Here is a 14665-nt window from a genome sequence, read left to right as displayed (position 1 = left end):
TGTGATATGATCCTGGAGGATCTAACAAACCAAGACTTGTGTAATGTTTGTTTGGCAACTACAATCCAGAGTTCATGATGGCGATGAGTGTGTTAGCAGTATTTTTGTAATTTTTGGTTCTTATGAGATTTAGCTGATTTTTTATATGTTTCGTATAAATAAATAAAAAAATATATGAATTCATTTATTTGCTTCAATTTTAATTCTTTGTGTCCTCATTTATTTATAGCAAAGAAATGGAGCCTTTTTTCCGAACTTTTTCTCACAAATGTTGCATGCGTAATCTTTGCGACTTTCGTAGCCTAAGGACCAACACGAAGCTTATTAATTAATGAAGCACACGAAGCAGTGTATAAGTGTTATTTTTCGACTAACGAGAGCGTTCTTGAGCGCCGAACACGCTCGCTTCAGCTACTTCTCGTCAGCTACACATACAGCGTCGTGCAAGCGGTAAGCCTGTCTCGCTCTCATCGTGCGTGTTCGTTCGTGCACGCGGTTCGAATTCAGTATGCGTTTAGACGCCACAGCGTGAGCAACGAAGAAACATCGTCTGCCGCAAGTGATTTTTGCAAAGTTAAAAATATACCTTAAATTGTAAGCGATTTTGTGTTGAACGTAAGTGCACGAAAACATGTCCACCTCCAAAATTTTGGAAACTATGAAAAGTTTACGGGAAGAAGTCAATTGGGATAACGAAGAAGAACGATACGAATTTATCTATAAAATTGCTAACATGATAATACGTTTGGATGGCCCAATTCCAAATATCCGAGATGTTTTGCAGCCCGAAGAAATTGAGTGCCTTCTCGTAGATTCAATTAATTACAGGTATGGACGGAAGCATAGTAGTGTTGATTTCTCAGGACAGTTGTTCATCCAGGTCGTGGTTGAAAAATTCGGCTACAAAGATGAGCCCAAACTTGATGAAGACGGTAAGCCAATGTTGCATCGCAACACGCCACTGCATCATGCGATTAGACGCAACTCTACAGGGTGCTTCATCGATTGGCGTGTCTTTCGACTGTTTTTTACAATATACGACAGGTTCGATGTAAACTACATTGACGAATTTGGATTTACGCACTTTCATGCCGCCTGCTTATCTCCGAACTGCATCGACGCCGTCGAGAAATTTCTACAGCTCGGTCAAGACCCAAATTGTCTCGTGCCAGAAACAGGTGATTCGCCTCTACATTTGGCCTTGCTTTCGGCCATGACCTACGGTCAGAGAAACGCCGTCAAATTGCTAATACGAAGCGGGGCCGATCCAAATTTGGCCAACAAGGACGGATTGACACCTCTGCACGTTATTTCCACGAAACACGGAGTTTACTTTCAAGATGACGATTTGGTGGAGATGTTCTTTGAGATCAGCAACGAAAAGCATCAAACGGTACTAGTCGACGCCCGGGACAAATTGGGCCGAACGCCGCTTCAATTGGCCGTGATTGATCTCAAGCCAAATACGGTCGATGCACTCTTGAATCACGGTGCCGACTTATCAAATTTTATTTTTCCCACTGAGAATTATTTCGGTAGGCCATGGAAAATTTACGACCCAGATAACTTCAATGACTCCCCTACTAATCAATTAAAACTTGCATCTAGTGTTCTGACCGTCGTCGAACGCCTTGAGAAACGAGGATATGAACTGGATCGAAGCGGCGTCCAGACAATTGTGACATTTTTTGCCGAGTACAAATTGTTTGAAAAATCGGTGGATCTCGAAGAACGTTGGTACGACAACGAGCAGTTTGTGAGTGAAGTCAAAGCATCGATGATTAAACCGAATCTTTCGCTTCACGATCTGATCCAGTTACCACCCGTAAAGGCAAGAAATCGACTCACATATACGGAACACTACGACTTCATGAACAAGCTCCCATGGAAAATCACCCATTGGCATAAGCAGGATGCTTGTACAGCACACCTATGCGAGATAATTTTGAAAAGATTTTGCTGGCAACGGGCACTGGATTCTTTCATGGAGCTGACGCGCTACCAATTGCCAATCCTTTGCTGTGAAATGATCATCGGGAATCTGAAGAACGAGGATCTGTCGCGTATTTTCTTGGCAACTGGAAGCCAACATCTCTGATGGTGATGAGCATAATTGGAGTATTTTTGAAATTTCTAGTTTTTATTAAATTTTGCTGCTACTTCATATGTTTCAAATATATGAATAAAAAAATAATTGATCTTATTTTGTGTTTTAACTTTAATTCGGTTTTATTCACAAAAGCATAAATCAATTTTACACATTGCAGTTATTCTTAAACAGTTGTTTCATTTTTCTATAAAATCAACGTATTTGTCAAAAAAATGTTTTAATAAAATCTGCTATTCAATAAAAAAAGTCTCATTTCCGAATATTTTTTCGCGTAATAATGAAGGGGATGCCGAAGCCGGGGTGACGAAAATTCGACAAACACGTTTTCTGACATTTTATAACTGAATATTTTTCCGTACAATACATGTGGATACCTAAAAAAACAATAAAACACACGCATTCACGTATATCTTTTTAAAATAATATTCGGTAAAAATTTTTGTATAATGAGTTTGATATTCTCATTTTCAGCTGTACTTTTGGTTGTAAAAGTGTACAAATGTATCAAACATTGTACCAATTCATAATTTTTAAACATTGACATCGCATTGGATATCAAATTTAATAAAGATATCGCCAACGTTCAATCGCATTTAGAATTTTCAATTAAACCTGTTTACGTATTGTCAGTCATCATTTGTTTCCACAAACTTTGCGCATTTTAATAAATTCAGAGATAAAAAATTTTCGTTTAAAAAGACAATAAAAATGATCACCGCGCGCGCCCGTACACAATAATGAACGCGTTTTCTGTTTTGTGCGTTCTTTCTCTCTCGTTTCATCCCCGTGTACATAATAACGACTTTGAAAAAGAGAAAAAAGATGATGAATGACAGAAGTGATTAATCTAATTTAAAAAATACATATATAAATTTACAAAAGATACTCCCGTATATAACAACGATTCTTTCATCGTCGTTCTTTCTCTCGCTTCTTTTTTTTTTTTACTTTTTTATTGAGCCAACTTTTAGCACCTCATTACGCGTTAGTTGGTACATTGCAACGGTATACAGTGTAGTTATATACACACACACATACACACATAGCCCCGCAGACTGTATATGCGGCATGTACGACGAGCGTATAAAGCGCGCCCCGGCTGCGGTGTCGTATTCCTCGTGTTTTTCGTCGATTGAATCAATTACGACGATAGCTTCTCAGGCACACAACGCGGATTCGTGCTATATCTGCCGTATATACCTATATAGGATGGTGGTACATGCGCCGCAGCAGCACCCGACGACGACGAACCCTTTCTGCGCTGCTGCCGCTGTTTTTTATGTGTGCGGAAAACGCGCGCGCGCGCGAGTATACAGAGAGAAAGAGCTTGGAAAAAGGGAAATTCGGTTTTAGTTTCTGACGCCGCGATAAAATATAATATAATACGTATAATAACAATATTATTATACTTTTATCATCGTCTTTATTGTTCAGAAGTACGTCAACATCAGTCGCGATTTAATAGAAAAGAAGATAATGACGATATAACGAGAGCGAAGTATTTTTTTTTTTTTTAAATCGTCGACCCTTTTGATGAGAATCGACGTCGAAGAAGCTCGGCTGCGGGCAGCCTTCGCGATGCTGACCAACAAGAGAGACTCCATGCAAGTACACATGTGTATCGCGCCTGCAAGTAGGCACATGCCGCAGTCGCGACTATATAGACATCCCCTACTAAGGCTTCGCGTGCATAAATAACTATTTGCGCGAAACCAAAGGGGCAGTGAAAGTATAATCTTGATATTTTAGCGTCGGAGTCATAATAATATTGCGCGTAAGAAATATTATTTCAAGGAGCGCGTTCAATGTATAAAATAATGCATCGATGTTATTTTTGTGCATTATTTTCAAATTCGTCGGTAGAAAAATTGAATAATCGAATGTTTTGTTGACGAGGAACACAACGAAACTGACACGGTGAGAAGTTTTTATATCGCGTAAATAATTACGATCGATAAAAAAAATTTTAGTACCGAATCGGAGCATATCCCACCGCGTCCGATAACGATCTGAGACTCTCTGAAAAAAAGTGTCGAAGATTATTCGAGTTAGCGTAGATTTTCATCTGCGGCACACTACATGTGTACCTTTCAATTTGCAACGTATCGAATGTCTGTGAGAGGATAAAAATTAAATTCGACTCTTCTGGTATTCTGTACAAATTGGATAGATATATTTTTTGTAATAAAAAGATGTCACGTACATAATTTCTTGTTTTTTTTATAAGGTACAAGCCTAATTTTAATAAACAATATAATTTTTTTTTGGTTTACCTATAAAACGGAAGTCAAGACATTTTACATACACACTTACTAATTGTATATAAGTATCAGACAAGTTCATTGTATATACAACTTGAGTTTTAAAAAAAAGTTTTCCTTATATAAATTTATGTTTAATATAAATAAATTCATACAATACGTCACGATATTATACAAATTTACTCAAAAATTTAATAAACAATGCACTATTTTTTTATATATTCTAAAAACACATGAGACATTACAATTACACGATACATGAAACAAAATTAAAAATGCGTCAATTTGTGTAAGTATGAAACATTTTGGTCAAATTAATTTGTATTCAACGATCACTATCGACAGGAGCAGATCGATACAATGTGTTTTTCCCCCTTACCGGAAACGCGTGAGCTTCCGAATTGAAGACCCACTGATCGAGGCTAATTAAGTCATCGTCGCTGAACAGCAAGTACAAATACTGCAAAATGATAGAAATGAAAAATTAATTCACACAATATTTTGATTCGTTTTGTACACGGCTCGACACGTACCTTGAGAGTTTCGGCGAAAAAGTAGCTTTGTTGCACGTCGTCTTTCGGGGAATCTTCCTGGTAGACATTGTGAAGACCCGTGTATCCTCCCGGCACTCGACAGTGTTTTTCTAAAGCCTGAACCGCGTCCCAGCCCCATTCACGGTACTTGGGGTCTTTTGTTAGCCGCCACATGACAAAGTAAGACTCGAAAGTCTGCAGAAAAACGATTAAAGAAAGAAGTTAAAATTGTTCAAACTCATAATATTATCGTCATTTTATTTATTATTTGTTGTCATGCTCACCTCTGGTCGTAAAATATAGTATTTTTCACCGTTTTTCAGACTCTTAGCTTCGCTGCCTTCGATAAAGTGAAAAGCCTCTGGACCCAGCTTGGTCGGTGTCCTTATGTAGGACTCGTGGCACGTATTGGTCAAGCCGCTGGCCACCTCCATGTGCCTGTCGTTGACCTCGTTGTCGTTCTTGGCTCCCAGGCCGAACATGCCGCCCGCGAAACAGGCGAGATGGCCCATTTTGTGCTCGACCCTCTCGTACTGAATGTCCGACGCGTAGAGCAGTCCACCGGGGGATTTCAGGATCATGTGCGTCATGATTGCGTCCATCGCTTCGTCGTACATTTGTCGCGCCTCTCTGTCGGTTTTGCCCGACTGGATCCAGGCTTTCAATAAATATTCGTAAAAACTATCGCCCAAACCACCGAGCGACATGTGATCTGTAAAATTATTCGAGGTAAGAAAAAAAGTGTCGAGCGATTTTCCAACGATGCTTCATAATTTGAAAAAAAAAACCTACGTCGGCCCCAGGTTCCGGTCCTCGGATTAATATAATTAGGATATAATCCATTTGGCTTGTCTAGATTATTCAATGTCCTTCGGATTTGCATTACTTTCTCTCTGTATATTGGATTTCCAGTAATGTCACTAAGGTAAATAAATTCCAAATGCATCGTACCTATTTCTGATAAAATACTACAGCCATTGCTGGCCCACGCGTAATTTTTACTCCTCTGTAAAAACACATTGTCATTAGTATTATATCACAGCTTTGCTCCGTGTAACAAATATGGAAATGACGCCTTACCCCCGTATGGAGATTAATGAGAGAATGGGGAATTCCCGTTTCCGTCTTGAACGCCGGCAACATTCGTTCCCCGAGCTGCCTCGCCTTCTCCTTGAACATCTCGTCGCCGGTCAGGGCGTAATTGGCCAAGAGACTGCCCAGAAAGCGTATGTTGAGCTCGAACAGCGACATGTCCGAGTCGATGTCGAAGTTAAGATTCTTCTCGATCCAGTCGCGGCCGTGCTTGAACTCCTCGTGCAGGCCCATGATGTAGAGGGTGTCGAGGCCGTCCACGATCGTGGCGCCGATCATCGAGCTGCCAAAAATGCTGGCGCTGTGGGCCCGCTTCGAGATGGGCCTGAGCTCGTTCTTGCCCCAGGCGTACCTCACGTAATTGTTCCAGCCGTGCTTCATCATCTGCGCTCGGAGAGGAAAAATTAATGAGTAAATAAATTCAAGGTTGACTATATGGAATGTTGAAGGGACGAAGAAGCTCACCTCTTTGACTTTTTCCCTCCTCTGGCGCGTCACGGGATCCGGATCCTCGCCACCGGTGACCTTCGGCGAATCGTCGGCTGATCTGGAGTACTGAGCTTTCGGAATATCGTTCCAGCTTTGATACATCTGCGTGGTCGACAGATTCGACTTTTCCGATCTGGTCTGTTTCATCGTTTCGGGCTTATCCAGGACCTTCTGATTCATGTCATCTTCATCGATCTTAGCCTGCAATACAGGCGAATGATACCGGTGAGATTAATTTATTTTTCAATAACAATGAAACATCTCAAATTCGTTTACGGTTTATTAATGTGCAAAGTTCAAAGTGTCACGGCCAAGAGAATCTAATCGAAGAACCGACAAAAGTAAGTATACATGCGCGACGAAAAAAAAACTCGACTTTTCTTGTCGCAAGCTCGTAAATAAAACTCGATCGGGCTGAATATTTTTGTTCGTGAAAAATGATACGTAACAGGATATTGCATAAATGCAAAAACTAGCGAATGAAATTTAATTTCATCCGTCATTCAACGATCGTGTTTTTAAACATTTTTACGAGTTCTACTATTAGACTTTTTTTTTCATTCGTGTTTGATGCGTTTTTTTTCAATCAAAAGTACACGTAGAGTGTTGCATTTTTAAATTAAATATTCTATGATGAAGCAAGGTAAATATCGTCGGCGTATTCAATCATTCATAGTTGCGAAAATTCACATAATGAATACAATATGGGACGCAGCTATAATTATGTCATATTGAGCGTGCATAACTGATTAGCGATTTGTAAGGTGACGTGGATATTATGACCACCTCAATATCATCGATGTTATTATCGAGCGAATTTATCAACGATACTAAATGTTATTTTGCATCAACTCGCTCGACAGTTAATAATTTTTTGACATACATTGCCAACGCGTCACCTACGTTTTTCTTGTTTGAGAAATTTTTTTGACTAATTTTTTTTCGTTGAATTAAAAATGATCAATTGAGTGAATTACGTTTTGCTTGTAAATTTATAATTTCAGAAAAATTATAATCTATAGAATTTTGAATGATGTAACATTAAAAACCATTTCTGATTAAATGGATTGAGTGTATTTTTTTTGGTTTTTAGTTGAATTCGAATGACTCAAAAGATCTGAATTTTAGCAATAAGACAGATGGAATTTATATTTAATGAATGGAGTCTATTATGCAGTACATATAAATAGAAGTTTTGTCTGAGTGTCCATAAAGATTATATCTATATTCGATGCTGGTTTGAAGGAGTATACTAAGAGACGAACAACCAGTGAAGTAAGTATACAAATTTTATACGAATAGATATGATTTGAAAAATTTTGGAGTGCTTACCTGAAGCTTTTGTTTATCTTTTAATAAATAAATATCTTCAGCCCTTGAATCATGATGAACAATTGACAGTTTACTTGTGTTGAGGTTATGGATTTGAGGCATTACTGGTATTAATAGCTCTGGACCAGCTTTCTTCATACTCTGATAAACTGAACGATAAACTAAACGACTATTTGGTCGCATGTCTTCTGGCAGATAAAAGAATGCGCCAAAGCAAACAAGACTAAATGTCATTAGAACTAATATAATTAAATATTTCTCTCGAGTCCTGAAAGCTCTTCGCTGTGTGTATTGGCTTTGGTTGGCACCAAAGTATCTCTGATAATTGGGCAAAATCACTCCAGGACCAAAGACGTCTCCACCAGCTGCCATTTTGAATTAAATATTTTTCTAAACACTTCTTAAATTATCAAAAAATTCAACTATTAAAATGATACTCTTCTTCCCAACTTCTTCCACCTTGCTTGTCTTCTCACTTCCAAACTTAGATCCCACTGACTTTCTTATCAAGAAGGATGACACTAATGAACTTTCTTTTTAAATTTAGAATGAACCTTGCAGAAGTGCTGCTCATTCATTTCACGCTCGATTATCACAGATCAGTAAAAAAATTGCAAATTATAATCTCACACTAAGAAAAGCTCTGCTGGCTCCTTTTTTTCGTTAATGAGCGAGATTGCAAGATTTCGTCGTCCACCGGAGCGATGCAGACTGTTTACATATTGGAAAGTGTGCCCTCGTCGTCGTCGCGTGTACGCTGATAAATTTGACGTTAAACATAACAACGACGATCGCAGCTGGCCGCTTTTCTCACGTCGTCGTACACCATCGTTTGAGCTGCTGCTGCTGCTGCTGTGTGTCTACTGTCTAGTATACAGCGGGATGAATATTTAATGAGGCACAGTCGTCGCGGCGCGCAGCACACGGTGAAAATGTGTGTACGTATTGTCCCAGCGAACGCCGTGTAATGTAAAACGTCGCGCGACACTCCGCAGATGGAATTGCCTCGACTATTGGAATATTTTTGCGTTAAAAAGCACTACTGCTGCTGCTGCTGCTGCTGCTACAGTGCACACAATATGCGTGCTCCTGCTGCTGCTGCGCTGCGAGAATATACAGCAGCAGTGTCAAGATTCTGCTTTTTAATCCGTGCAAGCAGATGGAGTCACTATCCAGCGCGAAATGTGCGGAGCTGCAGACTTTCGTGCGTGTGTGGCGAGTCTGTCTGGCCTTTGATGGCCCCCCTACTGCTGCGGCTACTGCTGCTGTCGAGAAGCGAGCGCCGATTATAATCCGTCTGGCAGGCACAGGGTTTCTCCCCATGTGCTTTCTCCCGAATTCTCAAGATTCCAGTGGCTCTCTTTGTGCGTCTAAATTATCGAATCGCTACTGTACAGGCAGCAGACTGTAGATTATTTTGTATATGATGCACATTCGTGCATACAACTTTCTTGAACTAAGAACTATACACCTACGAAATATTTCGCGCTTTCATCATATCATTTGCGCTCTATCAACGGTGCAAGAGTACTTATCGCTTTGAAAAATAAAGTCACGCTGAAAAACCGGCTCCCTGCGGCTATTTAGGAACTATGATGATGCAAGCACGCATTCGCAAGCTATGCTACCTACTTTGCATTACTTATCGGAACTTCCAAGTATAACGCGCGAAACTTAAGCGATAAATTGTAAAGTGTCGTTGGTTGATAACGATTAAGCAATTATACAACCATCGTAAGAACACAATCTCGTGTCGATTAAAAATTGAGATAAACACTTTTAATTTTGAAAAAGTACAAAAAATTATTACTTATTACAGCGATATTAAATTATTACAGCGATTTTCCTAGATTGATTCGAATGTTACATCGCTGATGTGCAACTTCGCGATCCAGCAAAATGTTTAAAAATAATTCTCGCAAAACTGTAAGATCATCGGTCAGGATAATTAAATGTGTTCAGCTGCCAAGTGCCCAACAGTTCAATTGTAAAGCCTCATTACGTTTGATTGTTTCGCTTCCTGCTGAGTCGCTGGCGGTGCGGCTTTATACTACTCTTATCTTAATTAAGTGACGAGCTGAAATTAATCGTGACGTATTTACGGCCTCCGAGCATGTAGGTTTGTGGATCTCTCGAGAAAACACGAAGAGGATCGCAAAACGGACGTCGTTAGCTAGTTGAGGAGCTATGAGAAAAATACTCCGTGAGAAGCTAGTTTTACACTTTTCGTTTCTTTTTTTTTCATCGTACTTTTGATTTAAACGAAGAAATTGTATCATTACATGCATGAACAATAAGTTTATGCTGTGTATAACCCATGATATGAAAATTATTGATAGAAAGTAATCTAAAATTATTTTTCTTCATATCAAAGTTCGAAAAATGGTTCGATCATGAATCACCAGAATTCAAAAAATGAGTAATCGTCAAGGTACACATAAATCTACGGTCTCGTAACCGTCATCGATGAAAAACTCATGCACGTGAAATTGTAGAAAGCTCACACGCTCGTGACACATTTTATATTTAGACCGCGATAATACAGAAGGCATATAGATTTCGAAGTCGAACTCCGTAAACCCGTAGGCCGTAGTGGAAATTGACCAAACCGAGGCATACGGAATATCACGTAGAGTGGCCCCGCTTTTTCCACTGATATACCCCAGAGAGATTAGAATCCACCTTTTGGCGGCTTTTTGGGTTAGAGCGACACAAACAAACGTCAGAAAAAAACTGGACGCCTCGGCGCGCTCTCGAATTGGCTGTGCCACGTTGATCCGCGATAAACTGGCGTGTGTGTGCATTGTAATAAGCGAAGAATTTCCGCGCGCTCTGCATGATACACACCAGTCACCACATACGAATGCTTCGATGCCGTGCGTGGTTCGAAATAGTTGCGAAATATATAAAGCGGAGACGGTGCGAAACTGAACGTGCCATTACATTACGATATATATATATCCTAACTCCTAAGTTACCGCGTAACCTACGTGCGGTACAAACGGGCGCTGATCTTGGTTCACTGTGTAGTTTGTGATTGTTTATAACCTGCAACATTGATAAAAGTTAACACCTGACTTGGGGAAAAAAGTGTCAATGTGTAATTGTTACAAAATTAATCTATAAGAGTAGGTTAAAAACATTTTTAGAAATAAAATTAGAATTTCATCGTAGGGACGAGAATCAAGCGGACTGTTTGGTTGTTGCCAAGCCGAAAGAGGCAACAAACGCAACTTAACGCACGATAAAAACTTATGATGTTTTTAAAAATCTGTGCATAAATTATTCTCGACTTGTTTTGATCAATAACCACATTGAAGGTAAGAATGAACTAAGACTTGATGTATTGTAACCCTGAAACCGGATAGCGGTTTCATTCATAATCCCTCATTAGTGAGTTTGTGTTGAACAATGATACCTTTTCAATATTTTTGAATATTGTCTATTAACTAATGTTAACTGTTCATGTTAAAATTTGTGCCAAAGAGGCATGCTTGAAGATGAGGTTAGCGACTAAGAATATGTTCCAAACATGTATACTAACAAAACTTATATTGTTAATAGCTTCTGATATTGTTTATTCATTTTATGAATTCTTATAAATGATTAATTTTACTTTATTTTATTACAGAAAATGGCGGAGGATTCAGATGTTGAGGAGATGCTGGAGGCATCGTACAAAAAAGGGGTACGTAACTTATTTGTGCACTTCAAACGCTTAGAATCCATTTTTCATGTTTTTTACAGTAAAGCCTGCATGCGACTTACCTGGTTCAACCATTCGTTTAGAAACTTCAAATAAGCCATGTGATAAATAATTATTATTCTTATTAAATACACATCATAACATTTTTAACTATAGTAGTTAATTAATATATTTACTAACACTTATTAATACATAATTATTATTGGAAAATATCTACCCTGAATCCTTAAAATAGCTTGACTATCTAGTAACTGATAAATGTTCCATGTGTAAAAAAATTATATTTTATGAGTTTAATCTTTCTACATTTATCAGCACACTTATTTATTCGAAATTTTTACGGTATTATTATATTAGAATGAAGATGTTGTCTATGAAAGGATTTTCCATCAATCGAATCATAAACAAAAAACGGCTTCATTGTTCCTGACCCTTGTTGGCATACTAGGATTTCACCACTGTTACACACCATATAAATTATCACCATAAGAGCTACACCCAAGAAATTAGTTATAATAATAAGCAATGTAAGCTGCAGTCGAGAACTTTTGACATTTTTAGTAATGTTGATTAAAAAACAGCATAATAAAATTTTTTATGGATTTTGTCCCAGTTAAAATTTAATAGTTAATAACTAGAAAACTATTAAAGTTAGTACATAAGAGTCAAATTTTTTTAAAGTTTAATTTAATTGAACGTCTCCAATAACTACAATTGATACTTATTATATTTTATATTTATAAGCAAATGAACTTATTAAAACTTTATTATTTTAGGAACGTGATTCTACAAAGGATAAATCATACAAAGAAAATGGCTCCAGCAAAAAGTCATCTTCTGGGTAATTTTTAATCTTTTTACGTTTTATTTTCATAGAGTATTGAAAAATTAATAAAATTATAATTATTGTTTTTTAGAAAAGACAAACATAGATCTCGATCGCGATCAAAATCCCGAGATCGTCATAGAGACAAAAGTAGGCGTGACAGAAGTGACAGACACAGAGATTCGGAAAGAAGGCACAAATCACATTCTAAAGATAGGCGAGACAAAGAAAGTGACAAAATTCGTGATGGCCGGGACAGAGATAGAGACAGGGACAGGGATAGGGAAAGGGAACGCGACCGAGGAGAAAGAGGAGACCGAGGAGATAGAGGTGATAGAGGAGATAGAGACAGGGACTATGATAAAAGAAGAAAAAGATCACTAACACCTATTTCACTCCCTAGAGCCCCTCGACACTTGAAAAAAGGCGGAAGTCCACTTGCTGCGTAAGTTTTTATCCTCAATCTATATATGGTCTATCTAAAAAATTGAAAATTATTCAATGATTAATCAAAATTGAAAAATATTTATTTTTTTATTTTAGCAAAGGCGATGAATTAACACCCGAAGAACGAGATGCTAGGACAATTTTCTGCATGCAATTGAATCAGCGAATTCGAGGTCGGGATTTGGAAGAATTCTTTTCGAGCGTGGGCAAAGTACAAGACGTTCGATTAATAACTTGTAATAAAACGAGGCGTTTCAAAGGAATTGCTTATGTTGAATTCAAAGATCCTGAAAGTGTAACACTTGTAAGTAATTAAATTTTTCTTCAAATGAGTATACACGATTTAAATCTATTTAAATATAACTCTATTTTTAGGCTCTTGGATTATCTGGTCAAAAAATATTGGGAATTCCCATTGTAGTTCAACACACTCAAGCGGAAAAAAATCGAATGGGTAATTCAATGCCAAACCTTATGCCCAAAGGTCAAACTGGTCCAATGCGGCTTTATGTTGGCTCTTTACACTTTAATATAACTGAAGATATGTTAAGAGGTATTTTTGAACCTTTTGGCAAAATTGAAAATATACAATTGATGATGGATCCTGAAACTGGAAGGAGTAAAGGCTACGGCTTTTTAACGGTAACTATTTCAATTCTAATTAACTCTTGACAAATAAACGTAACTCTGGTAAATTAATATTAAATTATATTTTAACCATTTCAGTTTAGAAACGCTGAAGATGCTAAAAAAGCTCTAGAACAGTTAAATGGATTTGAATTAGCTGGACGACCAATGAAAGTAGGCAATGTCACTGAACGTGCTGATTTAATGCAAGGTTCGTCGATATTGGACAACGATGAACTTGACAGAACTGGAATTGATCTTGGAGCTAGTGGCAGGCTGCAGTTGATGTTCAAGTTGGCAGAAGGTACAGGATTGGAAATTCCTGCTGCTGCTGCCAATGCTTTAAATATACCAACATCTAATCCAGCTCCAGCTCCACAAACAGCACCTCCAATAGCAACTCAGTGTTTTATGCTATCTAATATGTTTGACCCACAAAAGTAAGTTATTAAATTAAAATTTAAGTTAATATATACTATTTACTACAATAATTCCAATCCTTTCAGTGAAACAAATCCGACGTGGGCCAAAGAAATACAAGACGATGTTATTGAAGAGTGCAATAAGCACGGTGGTGTTCTGCACATTTATGTTGATCAGGCATCGCCACAAGGAAATGTTTACGTCAAGTGCCCATCTATCGTTACGGCTGTTGCAGCTGTAAATTCGTTACATGGTAGATGGTTTGCTGGGCGCGTCATCACTGCTGCTTACGTTCCTGTCGCGAATTATCATTCGCTTTTCCCAGACGCTGTAGCAGAAGTTCAATTACTTTTACCAAGTGCTTCTAGACGAGGCATGTGATTGTAATAAATACTTAACGTTTTTATCGAAATATCTTGAAAATTATAATGAATTGTTTTCTTGTAATGTTTCATATGTAAGAATTAGATCCTTATGTACCATTTCAATATATTAATACTTTCTGAAGAAAAAGAATTAGCTTAAGTTAAATCTCATTTTCAAAAAAGTAAAGATGAAAAAAACGCACTTAAAAACTATCTCAGTATTTATTACTTTAAGAACCATTTTTTTTATTAACTTTTAAATTACTTTCTCCATAAGAAAAAAGTTGTGACTCTTATTAATATCACTTCATGTTTTGTCTATTTTTTAAATAATTGAGCTGGATTATGTATATTACAACATTTTTATTCACTAGAAACAAATATACTTATTTGTGAATCGTCGAAATTTTTTGGAGTTTTATGATTATGAAAGAGATGGATATTTAGTAAATAT

At 37.7% G+C, this 14665-nt stretch overlaps 2 protein-coding genes across 3 annotated transcripts; one reads left to right on the top strand and one right to left on the bottom strand.

Annotated features, from left to right (window-relative positions):
• Positions 1-4284: 4284 nt before the first annotated feature.
• On the bottom strand, positions 4285-9054 carry LOC106654476 (mannosyl-oligosaccharide 1,2-alpha-mannosidase IA). Its single transcript, XM_014374398.2, has 7 exons — positions 7818-9054; positions 6462-6686; positions 5985-6380; positions 5697-5910; positions 5189-5616; positions 4905-5099; positions 4285-4831 (listed from the first exon to the last, which is right to left on the bottom strand). The coding sequence occupies exons 1-7, from the start codon at positions 8187-8189 to the stop codon at positions 4697-4699; spliced, it is 1965 nt and encodes a 654-aa protein (XP_014229884.1). The 5' UTR covers positions 8190-9054; the 3' UTR covers positions 4285-4696.
• Positions 9055-10341: 1287 nt separating this feature from the next.
• LOC106656049 (RNA-binding protein 39) lies at positions 10342-14424 on the top strand. Of its 2 annotated transcripts, XM_014376688.2 has the most exons (9): positions 10342-10917; positions 10992-11137; positions 11449-11505; positions 12300-12364; positions 12441-12794; positions 12893-13100; positions 13172-13438; positions 13523-13863; positions 13930-14227. In XM_014376688.2, exons 3-9 carry the CDS (start codon positions 11452-11454, stop codon positions 14225-14227), a joined length of 1587 nt encoding a protein of 528 aa, XP_014232174.1. In that variant the 5' UTR covers positions 10342-10917; positions 10992-11137; positions 11449-11451. The 2 variants fall into 2 exon arrangements, with proteins under 2 accessions (XP_014232174.1, XP_014232183.1); XM_014376697.2 differs by having other exon boundaries at positions 10342-11137; positions 13930-14424.
• Positions 14425-14665: the final 241 nt, after the last annotated feature.

Source organism: Trichogramma pretiosum, unplaced genomic scaffold (assembly GCF_000599845.2).
Source record: "Trichogramma pretiosum strain Unisexual culture from Peru unplaced genomic scaffold, Tpre_2.0 scaffold1, whole genome shotgun sequence".
NCBI classification, from domain to species: domain Eukaryota; kingdom Metazoa; phylum Arthropoda; class Insecta; order Hymenoptera; family Trichogrammatidae; genus Trichogramma; species Trichogramma pretiosum.
The sequence above is the reverse complement of the archived record's forward strand: the minus strand, read 5'-3'. Positions and strand labels throughout refer to the sequence as shown.